Below are 24,788 nucleotides of genomic sequence, written 5' to 3'. Positions count from 1 at the left end.
GAAGTGAAGATTATATTGTGGTAGTGGCTAGGATTGATGAAGAGTTGCTGGTGGTAAAATGACAGTAATTATGATGTGATGGTCGTGGTAGTATTGATGATTTGGTGGTGGTTGTAGTAGTGTTGATGGTTGCAGTGGCAGTAGTGATGTGAGGGTTGTAGTGGTAGTGGCTGTAGTAATGGTGATATTTGGTTGTAGTAGTGATGGTGATGCGGTGATGGTTGTAGTAGTAGTGATAGTATCGATGATGTGGTGGTGGTTGTAATGATGATGTTATTCTGGAGTTGAAGTAGTATTTGAAGTTTGTTGTTCATAGCTGCCAACTTTTCAAAAGTAAAACAAGGAATGCTCATTTGGCCTGGGATGAGGGGACGACGTGTGCCCCCCCCCCCCCTTTCATCGAATGGCAACATATAAAAGTCAGCCTTTTAAATTACTATTACTAACACTAACAAGTTTGAGATAACAGAGGCCAGTCCAAATGTTGCTAAATTATCGGGTTTAGTACCAGCACATTTGAATAGTTAAAATGACTTTCCACAATGAGATCAAAATTTCAGAACAGACAATATAAAGAAAGAATTCAACTGCCTCAACTTTGATAAGGACCAATACACAAGAAGCACAATTGTAAAATAAATGAAATAACTTAGGATGGTTAGAAATGCATAACTGCCAACCTGGTACATCACTTGAGAGGGCGTTTTGGGGTAAAAATGAGGTGAGTTCAGATAAAAAGAAGACGATTGCATATATGTTTTCTTTCATGCAACATAATGCTCTTTAAGTAGTACACAATAATAGTAGTTATAGTAAAATGCACCTCTAAATATTAGAGAATTCCTACTTCTTTACTTTGACAAGATAAACACACCTAAAAATGGAGTATACTTATTTTTCTTGAACCGAAACCGTTACAAAAGCTTGCTTGAAAAAAAAAATTTATTAAAATCAGATGAAGATGTTTTTTAAAGGGATTAAATTTATCTATTTCATAAATTAATAAAGGGAAATAATCATTGTCATGTTTAATCTATATAAGCAATTGATTTTCTGATTGAATACCTTCCAATCAAAGATGTGGATTTAATTTTATTCTTAATTAAAATAATATTTGTAACAAATAGTGAAAGTATCAATACTGTCTTAGAATATTCAAAGTATATCGAGGCTAACATCCATATTCTATGCAAATCTCCAATACATTATGAAAGGTTTGAGTAAAATACAGGCGTCATATAAACGAATGGAACTTTTTTAATTGTTGAAAATCATTTATGATAGAGGCATAATTCAAATTAAAGAGCTACACAAATGGAGATTATGCTCTCACTGGACACCAATAATAATAATAATAATAATAACAATAATAGTAGTAGTAATAGTAAGAATAATGGATCAATAATGATAATTCATTAGGCCCACATGCCTTGTTTACCACAAATTAGTCAAAAATTACAAAATACGGATTTTGAACTAAAAATAAGGACTTACGGACTCAGGAAGTCAAATTCGGAAGAAATCCGTTTTTAACGGAACGGTTGGCAGCTATGGTTGTTAAAGTGGTGGTAACAGTGATGCTTCAGTGGTGGTGGTGGTTGTAGTGGTGGTAGTTTTATGTGGTGGGGTAGTAGTAGTATTAGCGTTAGTGATGTGGTGGAGGTGGTTGCAGAAGTAGTGATATTGATGTAATGATGGTGATATGGTAGTGTTGGTTGTAGTCGAGGTGGTGGAGATGATGATGTGGTGGTAATTGTAGAAGTGGTGGTAGTTGTAGTAATAATATTCTGGTTGTGGTCATGTTAGTATCGATGATGGTGATGTAGTGGCTGGTAATGGTAGTAATGATGATGATGATAGTAATTTTAACTTGCCTTAGAATCACTGCATTTTAAAACTGGAAAAAAAAAAGTAGGTCTGAAGCGGGACCTGATTCTATTTCAGCAGGAAATTCCCACCTATGGTATATTAATCTAACTTCTGTGCATAGACATAATTCTAGAGCAATAGAAATTAGCTGACTATGACGTTACACATAATTTATTACTTGTCTTAGTCTTAAACTATTTACCTATTACTACCAATTTGATAGTAATCTCAAGGTAAGTGACTGAAATTGGATTAACATTACTCTCATTTTTCCTATAATGAAAATTCAAAACAATGTTCAAGCCTACCCTTGGTGAAACCAGCATGATCTGCTGTCTGATGTGTGGCACCAGATCCATCATTTGTTATATCAGGAGTTAGTTCTAACTTCATTGTTGCTGAAGAAAAGAAAATGGGAAATAAAATCAGGCATACAACTACTGTTCTTTGATTTATTATATATATAATATATATATATATATATATATATATATATAAAATATATATATATATATATATATATATATATATATATATATATAGATAATAGATCAATTTTTATCTTAGCAAATAGATTGCTCTCTCAGTCTCAGAAGTTGCTTCTGCTAGATAGTCTATTAGTTTACAGAGTAAATTACACCACAATGTTATTGCTATGACAGAAACCCCGTCCCAGCAATGCAAAATAATCAAGGGCGCTTCTCTTCCAGTTCAGAGGAGATGATATATTTTAAATGTTGACGTCCATCAATCTTAATCTTATTATTTTATCGGAGTGTCTATGTACACGGTAACTTTAGGCATTTTGTGAGCAGCAGCAGTGGGAGTCAAATTGTGACCCAACTGCCCATAAGAAAGTTATGACTGGAAATTGCCGTTGGCTTTTACTAAGTTTTAAGGGGGTTCAATTCAAGATTTATAAAACTCCCGTATATAAAGAGGCGTATCGCAAATATCTTGGTATCATTATTTTCGTTACCAACCGGGCACCTAGCCTCAGGATCTACGTACACGGTAACAGTAACATACACGGTAACCTTGACTTGAATCTCGCCTTTAATGGGTTATATTGTATTGTTTGATTTTTAAAAAATAACACACAAACACACACACATACAGAGCAAGGTCCATCCATTGCTTGTATTGTAGCGGCAAACCAGTTACCGGAGTTACCGTGTACGTAGATCCTGAGGCTAGGTGCCCGGTTACTGTGTACGTAGACACAGCCTTATCTTATTCATTAATTAAGATTCTGGTCTCTATCTAAGATCAAAATTCAACGCTGTGATTATCCCCAGACACCTGTCTGGGGATAATGAAAATTCGTTATCCCCAGACACATATTTGAAACTCCGCTCTTTTAAACAATTATCCACATTCCAGAATATGGAATGTTTCCGAATGCACATAGAAATAAGGAAAGTTAATAAAATATCTATAAAAACATAAAATTAACCAACATTAAATCAGTTGTTACTACATATACACAATATGCGTCGACTTCGAAGTGGGTGTCATGGCCGAATGGTTTAGTCGTCTGCCCTGTAAGTTTTACCAGAATCGACGTTGTCGGTTCGAATCCTGGTTCCACCACTTTTTTAAATTTTAAATTCCGTCTTCTTTTTACAGAATGTTGCAAGGGATAAATGTCCCATCCATCCTCCCCCCACCTTTTTTTTTGTGCGAGTCTATTCTTTTCTCCTTTTTGTTTGACCTTTTGTGCCGTTTCTGAGCATGAATTTCTTAAAATTGTTTCTTTTTTTTTTTAATTATTGTTTTTATTTTTATTTTTTAAATTATTGTTTGTTTTTTTTCTTTCTCCTCTATCTGACCATTTGGTCGCTCTCTGAATATTTCTGTTTGCTTTTTAATTATTTATCCTTTTTAAACACTTTTTGAGATCGGAGTGGTGGCGAATATGACAATTTGTTAGAAACTAGAAAGGAACTAAGAGAGAGAGAGAGAGAGAGAGAGAGAGAGAGAGAGAGAGAGAGAGAGAGAGAGAGAGAGAGAGAGAGAGAGAGAGAGAGAGAGAGAAGAAGAGAGAGTTAAAAAAAAAAAGAGGTGGGGGGAGGATGGATGGGACACTTATCCCTTGCACCGGAATGTAAAAAAAAAAAAAAAAAAGGGGCGGAACCAGGATTTGAACCCGCAACGTCGATTCTGGTAAAACTTACAAACGAAATTTGGTTATCCCCAGACAGGTGTCTGGGGATAATGAATTTTCATTATCCCCAGACACCTGTCTGGGGATAATAATGACAGCCAAAATTCAAACTGAAAAAGAAATAGAACTCCCTGAAAATTAGCAAAAACATGCCCAGTGAAGCGAAATGTGCTTTAATTACTTGTGACTGAATTTTCCTTGCATACCCTTAAGCATTCACACACAGTTCACAATTTCACTTTCACACTATCAATTTCTATTCTCTCACACTCACTCTCATCAATCAATCAAATCTCAGGTGCCGGTATGCCGGAGAACTGTGCTGTGTGTCGACAGTCATTCTTGAAAACAAATTGTGAATACTCTCAAATTCAGACACTTCCAGACCTTGTTGGAATGCGTCAGTTGCCAATTGGACTAAGTGCTTTACCTTATTTTTATGTAAACTTAATTTCCCTAAAAACTTTTGACCACCTTGGCCAGTCTCTTCGGCGCCATTATTTACAATCTCTAAAGAGAACTCTTATACTTTTGAAAATACAAAATTGGATGCAACCAAAATTGACTTTTTTTCTTTTTTTCTTCTCCTTGATTTCACTTCCGGTCCTAGAAAACAAACCCGTCGTTGTTCATTACAAATTTTGTTGTCAAGAACCTCTTTTTCTCTCTAAAATTCTTTCATTTGCGTGGGAATAAAAGACATTTTGATAGGTAATTGACCAATGTTAACAATTGTTTCACATAAATTTTAATATTCTGCACTTAAATAGTGATTGGACTGATTTCTGAATGTCGTTCTGAATGAGTTGTATTTGCAGTGCAGCTCAGTCAGACTCAGCAGTCAACAGACCTCAAGCTCCCCTATTTCGGTCGCCATTCATCGTGTTAAAGTTAAAGCTAGTGATGGAACATATTTTTGAAAGGCCAGGTGTGCAGGGCATGCTCTTCTTAGCTCAGTCTCAACAAAAGGCATTTCAAATTTCAGTCCCAGTTCCAGCTTCCACCGGCTGACTCAATCTCACTCACCTCTCTCAACTTACCTAACTTAAACTTATTGTGGCGTTTTTATACACCTCCGTTGGAGGTGTACAAAAACGCACAGTTTTTATACACCTCCATTGGAGGTGTACAAAAACGCACCGTTTTTATGCACCTCCGTTGGCGGTGATGGTAAAGTTGTTGCTGCATACGTCCATGGGCATGGGGTTTAAATAGTTGCAGATTGTAGTTGTAGTTTAGCACGCTGCTTAGTGATTACCGATGTACAATGATAATAAATTAAAGAATAATAACAATAATTTAAAAAATCAAAAGTAAAAAGAAACATGGCACACAAATACTGATCTCAAATAAATAAATAATTTTAGAAAATTAAAATCGAAGTTTTTTAAAAACATGATAAAAAGTTTTTGAAAAAAAAAAGAAAGAAAATGAAGCAAACAAAAACAAATTAAAAAAAAAAAAAAAAAAAAGGCAACATTGGGAATCGAACCCGGTACTTTCAAGGTTGGAGTCTGACAGCTTGTCCACTGCGCTACGGAGCCGTCTGACTGTTCATCACATTTAATAAGGTCTTTCTAAAACATTATTTTACCTTCAATGCAACTTCTATTTTCTGGTTTTATATTTCGATTTTTTAAATTATTAATATTTTTATATAAATCTATTAACAAAGACATCCTACAGATGTCACAATATAACTTTCGCCATGTCCAAATGAAGAAACACAATATCGCTAATGAAATTGGGTGGAATGCGCATGCGTGACGGAGGTGTATAAAAACGATCCGTTAAGATACACCGTCAACGGAGGTGCATAAAAACACTACGTATACTTATACTTATACGTCTAGGTCTAATCGAAATCATAAACTCTATAAACTTAACCGTAAGCTTCTCATTTTTATTCAGATTCGGGTCTATTAGAATGTCGCCATTTTGTGAAGCGTTTGATCGTAGCTAATGCTTTAAAAAAAAATGTATTTAATGTCACTGTCTCTATTGAAAATAGTTTATTAAAAAAATCATTGGATTTTGATTTGGATGGGTTTGAATGAAAACGATATTTCAGTATTCAGTCTACCCATCACTGTAACATTACTAAAAGTTTGTGTAACTGAAAAACAGCAACTATTATATAATAGAATTATGGTGAATATAATTAGGCTCCTTTCCTTTAACCCCAATAATTCGATTCGTGTCCTAACAGTCTTTACTGTATCTACTTTACTCTGCTAACAATAACAGTGATTGCTGACCCAGGCAAACTATAAAACAGGTATCATACACTGGAATGTATTTAGAAAGTGGCTGCACTACAAGAACAAGAGCAATTTGATGTCAACTTCATTGATTCTATTTTGTTATTTTTAATAAACTATGTTTGTCTGAGTGGGTTTAAGGATATGTCACCATTCCCATGTATTTTGATAGGTCAAGAATCTACTTGTTAATTTTTCTAAAGGAATCACAATGTCTTTGCCAGATTATTTCGCCCAAGATTGTTTTATGGGGTGGGGAGGGTGTGTTTATATGGAGAAGCTATGTTTGTCATTGTTCTTGTCTATACAATTAAAAATTTGGATGTGTGATTACTCAGATTTTGATTGAAGTGTCAATTGCCAAGGAGTGAGTCCTTGGTAGTTGACGGTTCATCAACTGCCAAGGAGTCAAATTGGAACTCTTCAGCTGCATGTGGTGATTTCAGTCGAGCCTCGATTTGCGCGCATACGAATCTCGAATCACATCACTTTCTACTTTCTTCCATGCCATTCACTCATTCCTTGTCAATCGTTGTGGAAAGGATCGAGTCAAAACTTGTTGGCATTTGTTTTTAATTTTTATGTCTTTTCACAAATTCCAAGACAAGTTAAAATAATATAAAAATCAAAACAAAAATTGCTGTTGATTTCGGATTCAGCAAAAAAAACAAAAAAACCCAGAAGCATGAAGTGGCAAATCCCTGTCAAGTCCTAGATTAAAAAAAAAAGAAAAAAAAGTAAGATTTCCTTTTTTTAAAGGAAATATACTGCACATCGTCTTAATAAGGAACAATTAACGTAAAACATTTGTGCAACAAGATAAATCCGTGGCAGTTAATTCTAAATAGTTGACGATTTACCAACTGGCAAGGTCCGTGACAAAAAGAGGAAATATGAGAGAGAGGGAGAGAGAGAGAGAGAGAGAGGGGGGGGGGAGGAAATGACAGAGAAATACACACACAAAGGAAAAAATGGCACAGGGAGGGAAAAGAGAAAATGACAAACAGAAAGAGAGATAGTGTGTGAGAGAGAAAAAAAGAGAAAATGACAGAGAGAGAGAGAGTAAAAGAGAGTATTAATTAATATTAATAACATCACTATGTGGCAATACATCACTTCATGACACTAAAGGTACTCCGTGGCAGTTAAAAGTACACATGCGTAGTTGATGAACTGACACGGTCCTTGGCAATTGACGATTTGACAATTGTCAAGGTCCTTGGCAATTGACGCTACCGATTTTGATTGGTGGATGTTGTTGTCAGTGCCATTTCATATTTCTTGCCATAAAAATTGAATCGTATGAAAGAATCTTTTATATTATTTTTGTGGAGATTACTATTTTGGTCAACTTACATGGGTTCAAAGACATTCGTGAGATAATTTTGATTTTATTTATGATGTCATTATTGTTGCTGTTTTTGTAATTATTTTTTGTTATCAATCACACCAGTGACGGATGCCATGTAAGCCAAATATTACTATTTCATTACATTATATTTCTTTCCTCAAGTCACCATGTCAGAAAACGGTCTTCACTCTGTAGATGACCAAAACAGTGACCCTGGTGAGGACAGCGATGCTGGCGTTGACTTGGAATTGACTGATCCCGATGCTATGGTAAGGTTTTGAAAATTTTACTTGAATCAGAGCATCATTTTTATTACATGGTTCCTATTGACTGCACCCCAAGCAAATACTTAAATGTTCCTTTTTTTGATACACCACACTAAAAAGAAATTAGAAATAAAAAAAATAAAAAATCAATGTGAGTATGAGTATGAATGGGTCAGCAATACAATTCTGGTCTTTCGGTTATAAAGATGATACACCAAATTAAGAAATGAAGTAAGGTAAAAAGTTCAAGATAAATGGTTTACTGGTTAAAAAAAGTCATGTTGTTTTTTTTGTTGTTGTTGTTAAAGGTTGGTTTCAGAACAAGATATTATCTTCAACAAAGAAAAAAAAATTGATATGTATATAGTGCAATATCCACCAGGCATGCTCAAAGTGCTTTACAATGGGTCAGTAGAAAACAGCAAGGTTTAACATGTAGGATGAAACATGAAGCCTGTAAGCCAATATTACATTTAAAAAAATTTTCTTTGATAGAGACAATGCTGTCAACAGCCAAGTACTCATTTTATATCTGGGTACTGTGAGAGAAATTTTAGTAAAAAGCCTCAAGGACTCAACTTTGTGCAGCTCAGAGCGGGACTCGGATCCTGAACCTTCCAGTCCAAAGACAAATGTCATGCCACAAGACCACAAAACCTCTAAAAGGAAACTTCACAAAGATCAACCCTTTGCATGGTGTAAATGTTTCCTTTTGTCAGTTTTATAGCAAATTAAGATAGTTGAAAATTGTTTTAATTGATTTTTTTTCCAGGACATTGATTTGAATCACTGTCGTGTTGGGAGGATATGCAATCTTGAGAATGTAACAGTTGCTGAGGTGAGTTTTTGGTAGTTCTAGAAATGTAGCATCAATAACATTGATTCTTCTCCTCATATTTTTCTTTTGTATTGCTGTCATACACATGTAGATGATACGGAAAAAAACCCAAACTAAAACGAATCAATAATATAAACATTTCTTCTCAAAATTGGCCACCAAAATGGTTTTGTTTAATCATGATATATATATTTTTTGTAAAATTTATTATTTTCTTCGATGATACTTGCTCTTTTCACTTCAATTTTTTGTTTTTTTTTTTTTAAAGGAAGGGATTAGTAATACTTTATTGCTTTTGTGTTGGTCTTTGATAAGAATTTAAGAGGATTTATGCGACTGCTATAAAATTGATATGGGTCTGAGGTTTTATCCCCATTAATTTTTAATCTCTTTTAAACAATTTTTTCAAACAATGATTTATGTATCTCTTTTGTTCTGAATATTGCCAGACATTTTGCTTGCGTCAGAATTTAATCAAGAAAATTGAAGGCTTGAATACTTTGGTCAACTTAAAAGAATTGGATCTGTACGACAACCAGATAACAAAACTGGAGAATCTTGAACCATTGGTGAATTTAGAGTGAGTCGAATGACTGGGGCGTACTCATTTTTATAAAGTTTTTGAAACTGTAAAGGCAATGCTCTTGAAATTGTTGTTTATATTAGTAGATATCTATTGTATCAGTTGCCTGTGAGAGTTATATGATCATTTAAAATGCGATTTGTTTTTTTTTCTTCTTTTTAAATTTTTTTTTTTTTTTAAATTTTCTGTCATTATTTTTTAAATACAAATTTAGGAGTTGCCCAAACCTGAAAGATGACTTTTAGCATGTATTATATTTAATTAAAATTGTCTTTTTTATCTGTAATTTTTGATTCTTTTATAGGCATTTAGATGTCTCTTACAATCGTCTCACAAAGATCGAGGGTCTTGAGTCCTTGAGAAAGCTAAGGAAATTGTTCCTGGTCAACAACAAGATTGGAAAGATTGAGAACATCAATCACCTCACAGATCTTGATATGTTGGAACTTGGAGCCAACAGAATCAGAGTGAGTATAGTTAATGTCAACCTATAGAAACATACTGTATCAGTTAGATGTGGCATTTATAGGATACCCCAATCGACTCAAATCTGCATAAGTACTTGAATATAGTCAGCACTAGAAACTGTAAGACTGATAGTACAAAAAGAAAAAAAATGTGTGGACAAGGTTGATGCTGTGTCCAATCTTTGAAAAGCTTTTATTTCTATACTTTGCGTGGGTGGGTGTATGCTTATGATATGTATGCATTGTGAATTGTTTTTAACTTATCTTATCTCTCTAGCACTTTGAGGTCTTGGTATAAGGCACTTTAAAAGTAAGCTTTCTATTATTATTATAATAATAATGATGATAATAATAATTATTATTATTACTTTTGGTGGCAGCCATTCATTTGTTGGATCATTTTTCATTATTCAACCCAGAGAAATTGATGATAACAAACTCCTGTTGAATTGTTTGTCAAAATGAATTAATAATGACGTTGTTTAGCAATGACGACCTTTTTACACAGACTCACATATCAAGTTAAAATTTAAAAGACATGTGACCTATTACCTCCGTTTGGTCTTACGTCAGGTTGAACCAATTTCTACATTTGAGTTTAATTAAAATTAAATTGCAAATACCCGGTCCTTAACAGTGTGTCTCCATAGAAAACAAATTGTAATATCGCCTCACAGGCGTCATGTCTCGTCCTACATGTTAAGTGTATCAGTTGGCTTGGGACCCTTTTAAAGTGCTTTGAGCATGTTAGTGGATATTACATTATATAAAAACGCTCAAGCAAGTAAATTACTTTTATTTAGAAGAATGTAAAGGGTCTTGATATTTAAAGTGCAAAGAGTGTAAAAATAGCAATAATTTATTTTTAAAAGAAGCAAATAATCAGTTTTCATAGTTCAGATTATTTTGTTAACTGAATTTAATTTTCAGTTTAGTGTGATGTGACATTGCAAATACCATACATGTCAAAATAAATTTGCTGCTCTTGTTGAAATTTTGTTTTTGCTTTGCGTTTTACTGCTGTTAACTATTATTAATCTCTTTTTGATGTTTCATTTTTAAATTTGTAGGAAATTGAAGGCATCGATCAACTTGTCAACCTACGGAGTCTATTTATAGGCAAGAACAAAATCACCAAACTGAAAGGCCTAGACACCCTTACAAAATTGACTTGTCTAAGTGTTCAGGTATGATACTTGGATTATATTAACTTGTTAGAGTAAATATGGCTTATAAATAAAGTGAAACTATACAAAAACATCATTTTGGTCTTTGGCCTTCATCAGGGGACAGACAAAATACACAGAAAATGATGAGAGAGAGAAAAAGTTACATTTATTTAATGAATCAAATTATGAAAATTAAAAGAGAAAAGTTGTCATATTTGTTCCTCTTCAATTCTGTAGATTGCTGTGTAATGATAAAAGTAGAAAAGTTTTATTTATTTTTTCCAAATTGACCAGAAATTCATTCTTTATATATCAATACATTTGGTATCCATATGAATAGGTACTCCAAACCAGCCACTATCGGGTAAAATTGTGATGAAAATCGGGAAAATTCATCACTTTCACACTGCTACTCTCAAATAATGTGTAAAATGTATGCATTACACTTGGTGTCATTGTAAAGATCATCCTTTTTTCTTTATGATAGGGAAAAAAGAAAATGGTTTTGTTCAATAAGTAATCTTAATAGATTTGAATAAAATGTGTAGAAAACGGTTGGTCGGAATGCTCACGGTCAGTTTTTATGACCTCATCTTTTCAACTGGATGTCTTGCGAGCGCCGTTTATGAGATCGGGAAATGAATGGTGTTATTTGAAGCAGAATTGAATTCTCTTTCGTTTGGTATATAATTTTATATTGTATAAAATCATATTCCTCTCTAAAAATCGATTTTTTTGAAGTTTTTGACGAAAAAAATGCCGAAATATGAGAACATTGAAACGAAACTTACATGAAATGAAAAAGTATTCAATTTTCTATTCATGGTAAAAATTCGAAACTATTTTATGGAACAGCGTCCGCAAGCTGGCTATTTAAAAAGAACGACCATGCCTGGCGAAGTCATTCAAACGAAGGAGCCGAGTTGACATTAGTCGACTCGCGACTAGTTGTAAACAAGGTGTGATTGATTGATTGATTTCATTCAGGAATGGATTCAAAGCTCATTATAGGTAAGTTATATGTTTGAAATCTACTTTCTGATCATTGAAAATATTGCTTTTTTTTTATATTAGTTTTTTTTGGTCAAAATCGTAAACGCAGTGTCTTTCAAAATTCTTTCACTTGCGGTATTCCCTCGTATCCAGCAACTGGGAACTTTGTGGCACTTTGTATTTTTTTATGTTATATTTTCCCCTAAACAAATACCAGGAAGACTTTAGTCAGTTATCTAATTTTATATGACACCAATCTAAATTTTATTTTAATGAATAATACAGCTGTATTTTGTCATCTTAATACACTAGACTTTTGTGGCGATGAAATCTTGATTTCAAAATGGCGGACACTCAATTCAGGTTTCGGACGAGTCCATTGCGGACAACTTATCGAGATTCACATTAGTTTTGTTTTAGTTCGAATGCGTTCTAAGGTTATTGGTCAAGACATTATCATTAATTATTATTATTATAGAGGCGTATGTGACTTTACAGCAATAGTAAGATTTTTTTAAAAAAAATTATGTTATGAAACTTTGCTTTGGATGGGCTCAGACCCCTGTCAATAATTTGGATGTGGACTGATCTGTTTATAAGTTATATGACTATTGTGATCCTTCAATATAATTTCAGTAGATCAAATATTAATTGTGCGCTACCAGACTGCCTGGTACTTATTATTACTAGCTATTACCATGGCAAATGACTTTTTTTTTTTCATATTCATGTTGTAATTATTGCCATTTCATCAGATTCAGATTATTGTTTGGTATTTTTTATTTATTGGGGATTATAATAACGTGTATCTATTTCAATGTTTGTGTAAGGAAGATTTTGATTTTAATGATAAAATTAGTAATTTTCATTTTGATATATTTCCTCAGATGATGATGTTTACCAAGGGTTAAAAAATACCTTTTTGGTATCTGGGAGAGGTAGACGACCAGATTTGCCACCAATAAAAGTGAACCAGAAGTTACTTGTACAGCTTTATTTTTTGAAGCAGGAATCGGAGAACTGCTCATCAAAAAAATCTTGGAAGGAGGTGACTATATTTTTATTTCGTCATTTATATGTAATCACGTTTTTTTCAGAGAAGTTTCCCAAAGCTATCATGTGATCATCCATTGTCAAGAAGTGAGCAAAGTCAAGACAGTTGTTCTCTGACGCTTTTTTTTTTTTTTTTTGCTGGCTAAGATTAAGATGTTTTGTTACAGGAAGAAATCGGTGAGGATCATATGAAGGGGTATTGGTGCATTTCAGTGCCTAGTGGAATTCACTGTACATATGAGTAAGCATTGCTAACGAGAAAGGTACAGAGTTAGGTAACAATTGACAATGTAAAATTGTGTTGTATTGCCATTGTCTCATCTTTTCAAATAATTTGATTTCAGATTGAAGACTGTCTTCTACGGATATCCCCAGACCTTGCATCACACAGATCACGGATAAGGCATGCAGTGGAGCGTGCTTACCAGAGATTCTGCATGCAACGGCATGATCTGTCGTTCCTGGAATGTGGGGTTGACTTCGACTTTATTTCGGATAAGTTGTCGAGTTTTGGCATCACCCGTGCTTCATTGCCCTTTCCGCCTGCATCTTCACTGGATTTGAAACACATCGATAACGGATTAGTTATTGATATTGAACTTTCCAGGAGGGATATGGGATTAAGTTCAAACACAACGGCTCAATGGGTTTGTCATTTATCTGGACTGAGCATCAATTCTAAACTTTTTTGTGTCCTAAAAAAACATTCAAAGAGTATGAACGACTCAGGAGCAACAAGACCAAACATCCTGAAAGGCTTCAGCAATTTCTGCTATCAAAATTTTCCCTTTCTTCGTCTCCACAACCACCCTCACATCTACAGCCTTCATCATTGCCATTACAAGTGCACCCTACGCCTCGCCCACCCACCCCACTACGATCTAGTCCTACTCCAAAGCTGAAAGATGACCAGTTACATTTGATTCAGTCTTTGAATGATAAACTTCTAATTGTTGAATCTGCACTACGTGATATTCAATCGGAGAAATTTTCTCTACTGGAGGAGGTAAAAGGACTGAAAGAGAAACTTAGTTCAGCTGAGGATAAAGCTTTAGTTACTGTGTCTAAATTAGAAGAAAAGTTTGAAGCTGAATTAAAGAAAAAAGATTTAAAGTTAAAAGAAATTAAAACTGGGCGTGACAAAATTTGTAAAGATTATTGCTCAACTATATCTGTTTTACACAGTGATTTAAATAAGAAAGATTTGTCCTTACAGAAAATGAAGTCAAAAAATAAATACCTTACAGATGAGTTACAGAAAGAGATCATCAGATATGAAAATTTAGAAGCTAATCCATTTGAAATTAAAATTAAAAATTCTAAAAATAATGAATATTCTGATGATGTCAGGAAAGCTGTCATCGCCTTAGTTTGTGAGACAGGTGTCTCAGCTAAAAATGTAAAAAAAGTAATTGATATTGTATCAAGCAATATTTTTCATTATGTATTTTCTGAAAATTTACCTTGTGCTCAAACAGTTTTAAACATGTGTGATGAGGCTTTTGTCCTTTCAAATATGCAAACTGTTGAAAATGTTTTAAAATCTGAAAATGCTACGTTTCATTTTGATGGTACATCAAGAGATCAGAAAAAGATAGTGGGACATCAGTTCACTTTAGATAGTGGGGAAACCTTTTATCTGGGGTTTTTGTCTGTTGCCACTGAAAATTCTGACACTCTTTTGGATATTGCTATGATTGTTATTAGTAATTTAGTTGATTGCTATAAAGATGTGTACTCCATTTCTCCTGATATTATTTTAAGAGAAATTCTTTCTAAAATTACTAGTGTCATGTCTGATAGGGCTGCGCCCAATATTCTTTTTGGTCATAAATTTACAGATAAACTAAACGCTGAGCTTGGAGATTCCCTTCAGATCAGTTTTTTGCATTGTAATGCACATTTTCTATTAGGAATTAGTTCTGCCTTTGAAAAGACATTGTCAGTTTTTGAACGAAAGTTGATCACTCAGGACGATGAGTATTTAGGAAGGGACAAAGATGGGGCCTTTTCATTTTTTAGCAAAGATTCAGAGTCTGCGACAAATAGAATAATTCGATGTACTTGTAATTTGTTGGGTCCCAGGGGTGACCAGAAAAATGGATGTCGTCCACAGTGGATTACTTTTTGTTCTGATACTCACAATGTTGTTCCCATTCCTAGTTTTAAGTCCAACAGGTTTAATTGCTTTTTTGAAGCTGCTGTTTCTATTTTATTCCACCATGACAATTTATTGAATTTTTTCACTTCTGGTATTTTACATGATAACCCAAATTTATTGATTAAGAGTGTTACTGTTACTCATGACCTTCAAGATTTAAGGTTAATGTCATTGGTTTGTTGTATTGCCCTATTTTGTTTAAAAGTCACTTCGCCTTATTGGTTTCTTGTCAAGAGTAATACAGTGAAGTATACTGATTTTTTTATTTATGTTCAAATGATGCATGACTGTTTTAAGAAATGGGCTGATGATCCCTCTGAATTACTTGATATTTCTTTTACATCTGTTTTTGGAGATGCTCTCCCTTTTTCCAAATCCCCTGCATTTGATATGGTACATAGTCAAATTGACAAATTTAATAATGTTGTAATGATTTATTTGTTAAAAATATTATGCAAAGATGTTTCTTCTGTTACTGAGAGACAGTTGAAAGATTTTTTAAATGATGGTTATTATGCTCATGTCAGTGATGAAATGAAAAGAACATTGAGCCATTGTCCTCTTACAAATTTGGTTGGTGAGAGTGCATTTGGTGATTTCGATTATGACATTAGTAAAGGAGAAATGCATCACTCCATAAACGGTCCACCATTCATGCTGTCAAACGCAATAAAACAATATCGTTTTTATCTAAAAAGTCTGTTGAAGAGCAAGGGCTCATGTTCAAAGTAGCTAGAAAGCATGGGAAGAAAATGCGAAATGAGAGTAAGATGTTAAAAGATAAAGTAGATAATGATATAAGATTGAAATTTGTAGAGAATCAACAGAAGAAGATTGATAAGCAGATAAAGGATATGGAGAATATTTCCAAGGTTGAACGAGATGTTGAATTACACGGTGGGCCCTGTCGAACAGATAAAGATGTAATTGATTTATTTGACAGGCTTAGAGTTGAAAATTATTCAATGACAAAGATAAAAGATATATTGAAGAGTGAAATACGTTTTCATAAATGTATGTCGGGCGGAAGGAGTTTAAGATTTGGTGATGTTGATTTTATGTTGGATGCTTTAAAGTCTTTTTTAAAATCAAATTCTGTTTCTGGTGACATTGAGAACCCATCAAAGAAGCGAAGAGTTATATAGCCTGATTGAGTTTAATTTCTTTTTCAAGCATTAATGATGTAATGTGCATTTTTTTTTTTGGTGATTTCTCGGTTTCGGATTATTTTTCTCTCTCAATTTTCATAGCTTAGTCTGAAGCTGCTGAAGTTATCTAATTTATTTTACTAAGGAGATCATACTATTTCTGAATTGTACGTTATTCATGCTGTACGTATGAAGTGTTTTATTTGTATATCCTGACATTTTGCATATTTGTGAGTTTTTTTATTAGGTGAAATTTTTGTGATTTCATTATTTCAGTCTTGCTTCATGTTCTTTAATGACCAATGTGTGGCTTGCATACTTTGGCTATTTACATTTTGTCATTGTATGGATAATGAACTTTAATTTGATGTATCACATGAATGTGTACATGTTTTTATTATTTTTTAATGAATTTTTAAAAATCGTTCAAATTGCTCTTTTTTACCTCCCTTGTCGTTTTATGTGAAATTGGCTTCGGAGCCATTTTCAAGACCTTTTAAAAGTAAAATAAAGTTCTTTAATATGCTTGGAAAAAAATAGGCGTGTTCCCTGTGTTGCTGTCTGTCTGTCTAGCAAGTTTTAGGTATGTGGTTTGATTACTTTTCATTTTACAATAGCGCAAAGTTGACAGCGGAGCAAGTTGCGCGAAGGCGCATATTTTTCTAATCTTCAATATTGCGTAAATTCCTTAATAATTGAGTTAGAGGGCTCATTTTGGTATCAAACTTCTTAGAAAATTGAGTACTATGTGATGAAACATAGACTTTTTGGTTTTTTCTTAACTCAAAATTTGGTTTGGTGTACCTAATATGAATACTGGAAAAAGAGATAACACTTTCATTTTCATTAAATTACTAATCTGTCACACAGAAGCAACCAATATCTTAAACATTTGGAGGCATCCTGATTCTGCAGCATCGGGTGACAGATTTATTTCTTGTTTTAATTTTCTTATTTGCATTTCAGAGTAACAGACTGTTGAAAATGGAAGGATTTGAAAAACTGATAGAGCTGGAGGAATTATACATCAGTCATAATGGGTTAGAGAAGATTGAAGGGCTGGACGTCTGTGTAAGATTTTATTAACAATTACTCTTCTTCTTCTTCTTATTCTTCTTCTTCTTCTTCTTCATCTAATTCGTAGCAGTATTATTGATAGTTGTAGTAGCAGTAGTTATAAATTATACTTAAGTTCAATTTCATATTACTAAATAAATCAGACGATGAGAAAACTGGGATTTGTGCCTCTAGAGAATTTAAATAAAGTCCAGAATTTATGCCAATTTAAAATTTATATACTGTCATTTCATGTCCCATCACTTCATTTTCAATGCTTTTTCTTTGATCTGGCTGGAACTGACATATTTTTTATACACATCTTGTAATAATTAGATTCATTGTTTACATCCCTTCTCCCCCTCCCCCCTAGCTTACAATACAACTGTACTCTGAAAAAAACATGTATTTAAAATTTTGGTCAGAATACTTGTTCTTCAAATATTGATAAATTTAAATGACCATCATCTTGTCAAAAACGGTCACGCCTTGGACGAATAAAGTCCCAGGTTTTAGAGTTTTTGATGAGATGATGCTCATTTTTCAGAACAAAATTTTAAAATGTTTTCTTTTTAGAGTACTGCAAAATAGGTTATTGGTTATCAATATAGTCAATGAAGTTGTCATCAGTCAGCTTTTCGTTATTGTTTTTAGACCACCAGAGATTTGATTAGTTCTCATTAAATCTAATGACATATATACGTTAATGCTTTTTCATACTCATGTGTGTTATGATTTATTTGGCCAGCAGAACTTGTGAGAATTTTACTTAAATGCATACCATCAATAGAAAATAAGCATTAAAGGTTACACACGTTGTTTTATACGTTGGTTATGATTGTTTTAGCAGGCAGAACTGGAGAACATTTTACCCTGACGACACATTTCCTCTGTACTGTTCACAGGTCAAGTTGACCACCTTAGATCTGGCAGGAAACAGAATAAAACATTTTGAGAATATCTCACACTTGCAGGAGTTGGGAGATCTCTGGGTAAGGCACCAGTGTCCAATCTTTCACCATTTTACAACCAGTGGCATGAATGAACTAGTTCTAATAAAAAAGTTTTATAAAGCCTCTATGATATGATGATAAACCATTTATTAATGCTTGGTAAGTAAATTCCCTTGATTCTTTTCCAAGGGCAAATTTTTTTCTTCAGGATAAGTTCTAAGGGAGGTTAACCATTGCCACAAAATGATCTAGGGCAAGGTGGCCATATAGCGTGGCAGGAGATTTAACTGCGCATCTTAGGTGCAAAACAAAGACCACACCATTGTGCCTTGCAGTCCCTAATAATGCAACATTTATTACATTTTCTTTAAAGATTGATTTGTTGTGGTACATAAAATATCTTGAAATCTTGTCAGATATATGATAAACAAATCTTTGATAATGTCTGAATTATAATTAAAACAATTTTGTCTTTATTCCAATTCACACAGTTTAACGACAATGCAGTTGACTCCTGGGAAGAAATAGATAAACTAGCCCCGCTAAAAAAATTGGACACAGTCTATTTGGAGCGAAACCCAATCTATTTCGATTCTCAGAACAAAATGGACCCCAGCTACAGGAGAAAGGTCAAACTTGCCTTGCCGTGGATAAGACAAATCGATGCCACAATGGCCAGATGATGATGTAACCTATTCTTATGCATTGTATTTGTAAAATTGGTTCTGCTTGATTTTATTCATCAAGGCGTTTTGAAATCTCGTCTGTAGTTTTAAGCCTATGATGTATTTTTGAAAAATCAACTGTAGAATTGTACTTCTGATGTACGAAAATCAAAATTATTCTTTGCTGGAATATCTTGACAAATGTATAACAGTGGAAACCAGTTAAACTGCAAACAGCTAAAACTAAAAATATCAAGAATCTAAAACCAGTTTGAAAGCTTATAGTTTATTCCTCCTTGCTGTTGCCAACAAATGAAGGTTCTAGCCTCCTCATTACTGCCGATGATCCGGTTTGGTGTCTTGTGTCCACATAGTCTAATTCTTCTTTTTCAAAAGTGATTCTCGTGTCTTTAACCTCAAACATTCAGCTTGGGCATACTCTTGCTGAAGGTAAGTCCCATTATCAATATTGGGTTGCATCGCTCTAGCGTAAAATCAGATCTTTTCAATTTGTGAATTTTTTCAATTCTTGCGCTAGGTGCCTCAGTTATAACTGACAGCTGTAGTAGAAATTGCAAAAACAGCGATGACCAAATTTTATTTTTATTTTCACTCTCGATATATGAACAAATTATGTTTAGACTAAAAAATATTGAGATTCATTAAGATTATGTTTAATAGGTTTTTACTGTATATATATGTACTGTATTTTTGAAGCTACTTAATATGATTGAATAAGTTTTCAGTGTTGATTTAAATTGTGACAAGATACTAGCGATTCCTGTCATTGTGTCTAACTTGTATGTATGTTGCCAACTGTAGAAGTAAAATGAGGTTATAATTAATTCTCAAATCAAATGTTAGACTGTAAGCAGTCAATGCTGCTTTATTTGAACTGCATCATTATGCAGAAATGATTCCAATTAAGCAACATTCTAATTAACCAATTCAGCAGACAACCTTCATTATTGAAACAATTTTTCAAGACTACAAATTGTTTATTGTAATAGTTGTAACTAAAGTTAACAAGAGCTTCCTTACAGTGGCTTTCGTTTTGCCTAATGTATTTCATGATATTAGTCACTACATCTTGTCACCTTGATAATATTTGGAAAAAAAATGAATGTCCATAGGTGATGACAATGTATTTACATGGATTATTGTCATTGCACTTCATGGGTGCCAGTTTTCCGGTTCATGCCGGAACTCTGATTTCGCGATATCTCGTAGTCAAATACCTCCGGTTTCAGTGTTTTTGAGAAATTTTTCAAAAAATTTTGAGGGACTACCTCTGTCTCTCTCTGTTCTTTGGCTCTCCTAGAGAGAGACAACTGCACTGTATTTCACTATGTATTATAAATTGGTTTTAAAATCAATTTAATTTCCTCATTGTGTCAATATGTTTGCTGTGTATTCTTTTAGTAATGGTATAAAAACGGTGATGAAATAAGATCTTTCCAATTAAGTTGCTGTTCCAATTAAGCAGCTTGCCAATCACCAGATTTCATTGTAGTAATTGAAGTGTATGGAAGCAATCCATTAAGCTATAGAAATCAAAGGTGATATTTTTTTTATCATTTGATTTAATGATTACATGATAGTTGTATTTTGTAATGCAGAGCTTGTTTGGAATCAAAGCAACCTACTTTCATTCTGGCACCTAACCACTAAAAATCACATCGATCAGTGGATATAATGAGAGCTCTGCTTTTACAGGTTAAATATGAATCCTAATCTTAAGTTTTTATTAATAACTAGAGGTGCCTAAATGAGTCATGAATATGGAGATAAAGATAAAAGGGAGTAAATCTGACTTATGAATTAGTGAACAACACAAAACAAATGATGTTTTGGCCTTTTTCAAGTAAACATTTATATTTATATTAGATTGTCCTAATAATATAGGTGAACATGTGTGTGTGTGTGTGTGCTTACAATGGAAGAGAGAGAGAGAGAGAGCGACAATTAGATGACTTAATGATATCAAAACTATATATTTAGAGTGCGAGAAAATAAAAGGCCCCACTTTGGAGATCTGTCATTTTAAAAGTAATAATAGACGACACTTGTCCTTTTGACACAATAATTATTTATTATTTAATAATAGCCATGTGAAATTTCTAAAACATTGAACAAGCAGTTATTATTTTACAAGACTTTATAAAAACGTACCCTAAAAGCATATCAAAGTTGCGTCAGGATTTCAAAAAGCTCATACGTGATCGGTTGAACCGCCGTTTTGTGACACTACTGTACTTAGGCATTTTTTCCACGAAGCAATTGAACGACAAATATCATCAATAGTTATTCTGTCCCAAGCATCCTGGATTGCAGCTTTCGATTGTTCTTCATCAAATACTTTTTGTCTGCCCTTGTACACAATGTTTGACATTATGGCCTAAATGCTGTAATCCGTAGGATTTAATCAGGGCTCATGGGAGGCCATTCATCTTTTGCAATGAATTTAATGTGGTTTTCCACTAAGAATGTTTGTGTCGATCTACTTGTGTGGGATGTAGCCCCGCCTTGTTGGAAAATAAACGAATTATCAGGATACAGTGTTAAGCAATCTGGTAACAGTTTTTCCTTGAGCAGTACGGTTTAATTTTGTGCATTCACTTTTGTTGTTTTGGTATCGATGAAATGGAGATGAGTTTTGCCGTTCCAACTAACCCATCCCGAATCGATAATTTTTTTTTGAGAACTGATTACTCTCGTGGTAAAGTCTATCCAGTGAAATGTCAGTTTTTCTACTACCGTACACAATGTCATTATGACTGTTAAGATCTTTTTTTATAAACTGCCGTAAGGAAAAGTCACTTATGCCAAGGACACCAGCAACTTCACGAGTAGAGAGATGGGATCCAGGATTGTCTTCTTGAGACAGAATAGCATCTTCCACAAAGTCAAAATTTTCCTCTACCCTCGCTCCATTGTTACATGTCGAGCACTATTTGTACCATATTTGTATCCAACACGATTCAATATATATATATTTTTTGTGTTTACTTGAAAAAGGCCAAAGACTGAAACGTCGTTTGTTTTGTGTTGTTCCCTTATTCATGAGTCAGATTTACTCCCTTTATCTTTATCTCCATTAAGTTTTTATGGTTTATTTTTAATTACAGCACCATGTTTGGACAAGAATTAGAGTGATGAGATTGACCCCTATTCACATTGACTGTATCTGCAGACAGCTTTATATTTGATTTCATTATCATTTGTACATATATTCTCTAAAATTGTTTTGCTCAACTGCTTTAGTCATATTCTCTTCCAAATTCTTCTCTTAAAGTTGTCTTTTATGTCTACACAAAATACCAGATCATCATAGGTTCTCAGTTTAAAAAAATAATAATTGTATATTTTATTTCTTGAAAAAAAAAAAAGTTTACAAAGTTGAAGATTATCATTTTAAAAAACAAACAAATGGTTTTTTCTCTCCGATCTTCATATAGCACAATATCCACTAGATGTGCCTAGTGTCCTTCACTAGGGGTCCCAAGCCGTCAACAACACTGACCTGAAAGTACGAAATATAAGCCCAGTAAAGTGCTTTTAGAATTTTTTTCAGCAGGCAACGCTGTTATTGGCCATATACTTATTTTACAGAGTATGGTGAGAAAATGTGAAGAATGAGCCTATTTTGAAGGACTTTAATATGCACTACCCACAGTGGGATTCGAACCTGGGACCTACAGGCCATAAACTGAGTGTCAATACCATTGGGTGACAGTCATAGAACCATTATTTCAAATAATGAGGCAGATTTTTACACCTAATGTAAAGTTTTTATAGTTTTGAAATGTTTATCTGCGAGTTGAATTACCATGAAAATTAATCATGTTGTCATGGAATTATAAATTTACTTTTATTATTACCATTATTTTCCTTCCATTTGTCTATAATTATAATGAACCCATCACAATTTCTGGAAAGAATCATGATTTTAAAAAAACGTTATGTATCAATCTTTTGATTTCAGTTACCAAATATTTTTTTAGTTTCAAGTATTATAATCATGGATATAATTTCTTATATTAAGCTATCTATTCTAAAAGTTTTATTACGTTTACCCCATAAATGTAATGTTATATAGGATTTATTTTTACAGTCTCCTTAGAATGTATTGGACGATATAGTTCACTATATAAGCACATTGAAAAGATGTCTTGGCATGTTCATGCTTCAATTTGATGTAAAGTTGTCATTGTTTGTATATCTTTAAAAAAACTTTTTTTTAAAGCACACAAAAAAGTATTATTTTGTATAAATATGATTACAATTGTGATTTCATTTATATAAAATTATGCAGCTATAGGTAATCCTGGACTTACCAGTGCAGTCTGTGTGAAGGCAACTCGATTAAAATCAACCTCTTAGCTTAAAGTTAACACTTGATGGTGTTTTTGGTATGTTTTTATTCTAATTCGAATTACAATAGGATTTATGATTCAGAAAGCAAAAATTTACTGAACTTTTACGTGAACATGTCGATCGACCCATATCTGAATGCCAAACACCAGTAAAAAGACAGGTATTTTTTTTTTTTTTTCTTTCGTTTAGCAGCTGAATGGGAAATATAGTGAGGTTTTTTTAAACATACTGAATTAATTAGATATAAGGAAAATCAGCAACCTTGTTACAGTCAACACAAATTTTCAGCATGAGAAATTGAGAAGGTAAATGCCTGAACTGGACTTTTGAGAGAAATCTGCATGCGAGATCACCGATTGAAGTGTCAGTTGGCAAAAGACACAGTTGACAAAATGTTTGCACATTTTGCTACTTCATCTTTCAAATTGGATACTGTTTAAATTCTACAATTTTTGTATGATCCCATTTTGATTTTAAAGGTTGACTGCACTTTATGTTTTATTGATGTCTCTGAAATTCTCTGTCTGTTGTTATTTAACTCATCTATTTGACTGATATTAGATCTAATGTGAGGATTCTTTTTGGAGATAGTGTCCGTAATTGTGATTTTACTATTACCTTTTTATTATGTAATTTGGTGGACATGATGGTGCTTGTGTGTGTATGTATCAAAGATAGTGTATTATTATATAATAGACAAATAAACATTTCCAGCTGATTAAATTATAAATGAAATCTAAATTCAAGTGGACTTGTGCATTATGCGTCTTTTATTTATTTATTTTTTGTATGGCTGGGGTATTTAAAAGACAATCTGGGTGGGGTTCCTTACCTCCCATAGTGGGCAAGGAGGCATTTACTGTGTCTTCTATCCCCCTTTATCTGTTTTCCAACATACTTTCTGTCTTTTTCTTGGAATGAGATTACTTGATTTTGTCCAGGCCCCTGCCGGATACCCTAGCTGGGAGTCAAATGTACCATTTTGGGAGATGATATTTTTTGTCTTGTAATTGTAAATCATCTCTCTCTTATGCACTGTATTGTTTTGTTTACATATTATATATATGATTTGTAAAAATTTGAGTGTATCTCTCTGAGTTGGGACCTGTGCTTGTATCTGGATGAGACTTTTAGTTGATCTCAAACTAAGTACTTTGATAGTGTGCTCTTGGAATATACATGTTTCTTATTTGAACAAATTCCCCTTTGTCTTACCTTTTCTGGGGTGCTTTAATTGTAATTCTAGAACTTTTTCCTACCTCATTTTTTCCTTTTTACTGGCGCTCATGTGACCTTAATGTGTTGCAAGCGCTGTAAAACCCTTAAAAAAAACAACCATAAAACACAATGAGTTGCAGCAATAGCTATTGAATTTACAGTAGCTTTGCTTTGTACCCAAAAGAAACTGAGT

The 24,788-nt window shown here is 33.4% G+C and overlaps 3 protein-coding genes across 4 annotated transcripts in view; 2 read left to right on the top strand and 1 right to left on the bottom strand.

Annotated features, from left to right (window-relative positions):
- Positions 1–4,557, bottom strand: part of LOC144970708 (uncharacterized) — a 44,423-nt gene extending 39,866 nt beyond the window's left edge. Inside the window, exons 1-2 of one of the 2 annotated variants that reach the window (XM_078910625.1) lie at positions 4,467–4,557; positions 2,178–2,267 (exon numbers count right to left, since the gene is read on the bottom strand). In XM_078910625.1, coding sequence (XP_078766751.1) covers positions 2,178–2,262 — 85 coding nt within the window. In that variant the 5' untranslated portion in view covers positions 2,263–2,267; positions 4,467–4,557. The remainder of the gene's footprint in view (positions 1–2,177; positions 2,268–4,466) is intronic. The other variant, XM_078910626.1, reaches the window with a different exon arrangement.
- A 64-nt stretch (positions 4,558–4,621) lies between these two features.
- LOC144970709 (uncharacterized) lies at positions 4,622–24,126 on the top strand. Its single transcript, XM_078910627.1, has 9 exons — positions 4,622–4,747; positions 7,811–7,917; positions 8,687–8,752; positions 9,202–9,332; positions 9,640–9,802; positions 10,873–10,989; positions 17,293–17,397; positions 18,288–18,374; positions 18,827–24,126. Exons 2-9 carry the CDS (start codon positions 7,816–7,818, stop codon positions 19,016–19,018), a joined length of 963 nt encoding a protein of 320 aa, XP_078766753.1. The 5' UTR covers positions 4,622–4,747; positions 7,811–7,815; the 3' UTR covers positions 19,019–24,126.
- On the top strand, positions 11,887–13,934 carry LOC144970707 (uncharacterized). The gene is made up of 3 exons (XM_078910624.1): positions 11,887–11,982; positions 12,852–13,012; positions 13,362–13,934. Exons 1-3 carry the CDS (start codon positions 11,961–11,963, stop codon positions 13,917–13,919), a joined length of 741 nt encoding a protein of 246 aa, XP_078766750.1. The 5' UTR covers positions 11,887–11,960; the 3' UTR covers positions 13,920–13,934.
- Positions 24,127–24,788: the final 662 nt, after the last annotated feature.

Source organism: Berghia stephanieae, chromosome 4, assembly GCF_034508935.2.
Source record: "Berghia stephanieae isolate SIO BIC M18660-M18661 chromosome 4, UCSD_Bste_1.3, whole genome shotgun sequence".
NCBI lineage: Eukaryota > Metazoa > Mollusca > Gastropoda > Nudibranchia > Aeolidiidae > Berghia > Berghia stephanieae.
The sequence above is the reverse complement of the archived record's forward strand: the minus strand, read 5'-3'. Positions and strand labels throughout refer to the sequence as shown.

What these genes read in the sequence shown, in the direction of transcription:
- LOC144970707 (XM_078910624.1), top strand. Translation starts at nt 11,961, where the DNA reads ATGGATTCAAAGCTCATTATAG. An exon ending in GGATTCAAAGCTCATTATAG is followed by an intron (nt 11,983 to 12,851) that starts GTAAGTTATATG and finishes ATATTTCCTCAG; the next exon opens with ATGATGATGTTTACCAAGGG. An exon ending in CAAAAAAATCTTGGAAGGAG is followed by an intron (nt 13,013 to 13,361) that starts GTGACTATATTT and finishes ATTTGATTTCAG; the next exon opens with ATTGAAGACTGTCTTCTACG.
- LOC144970709 (XM_078910627.1), top strand. Translation starts at nt 7,816, where the DNA reads ATGTCAGAAAACGGTCTTCACTCTGTAGATGACCAAAACAGTGACCCT. An exon ending in GAACCATTGGTGAATTTAGA is followed by an intron (nt 9,333 to 9,639) that starts GTGAGTCGAATG and finishes ATTCTTTTATAG; the next exon opens with GCATTTAGATGTCTCTTACA. An exon ending in TTGGAGCCAACAGAATCAGA is followed by an intron (nt 9,803 to 10,872) that starts GTGAGTATAGTT and finishes TTAAATTTGTAG; the next exon opens with GAAATTGAAGGCATCGATCA.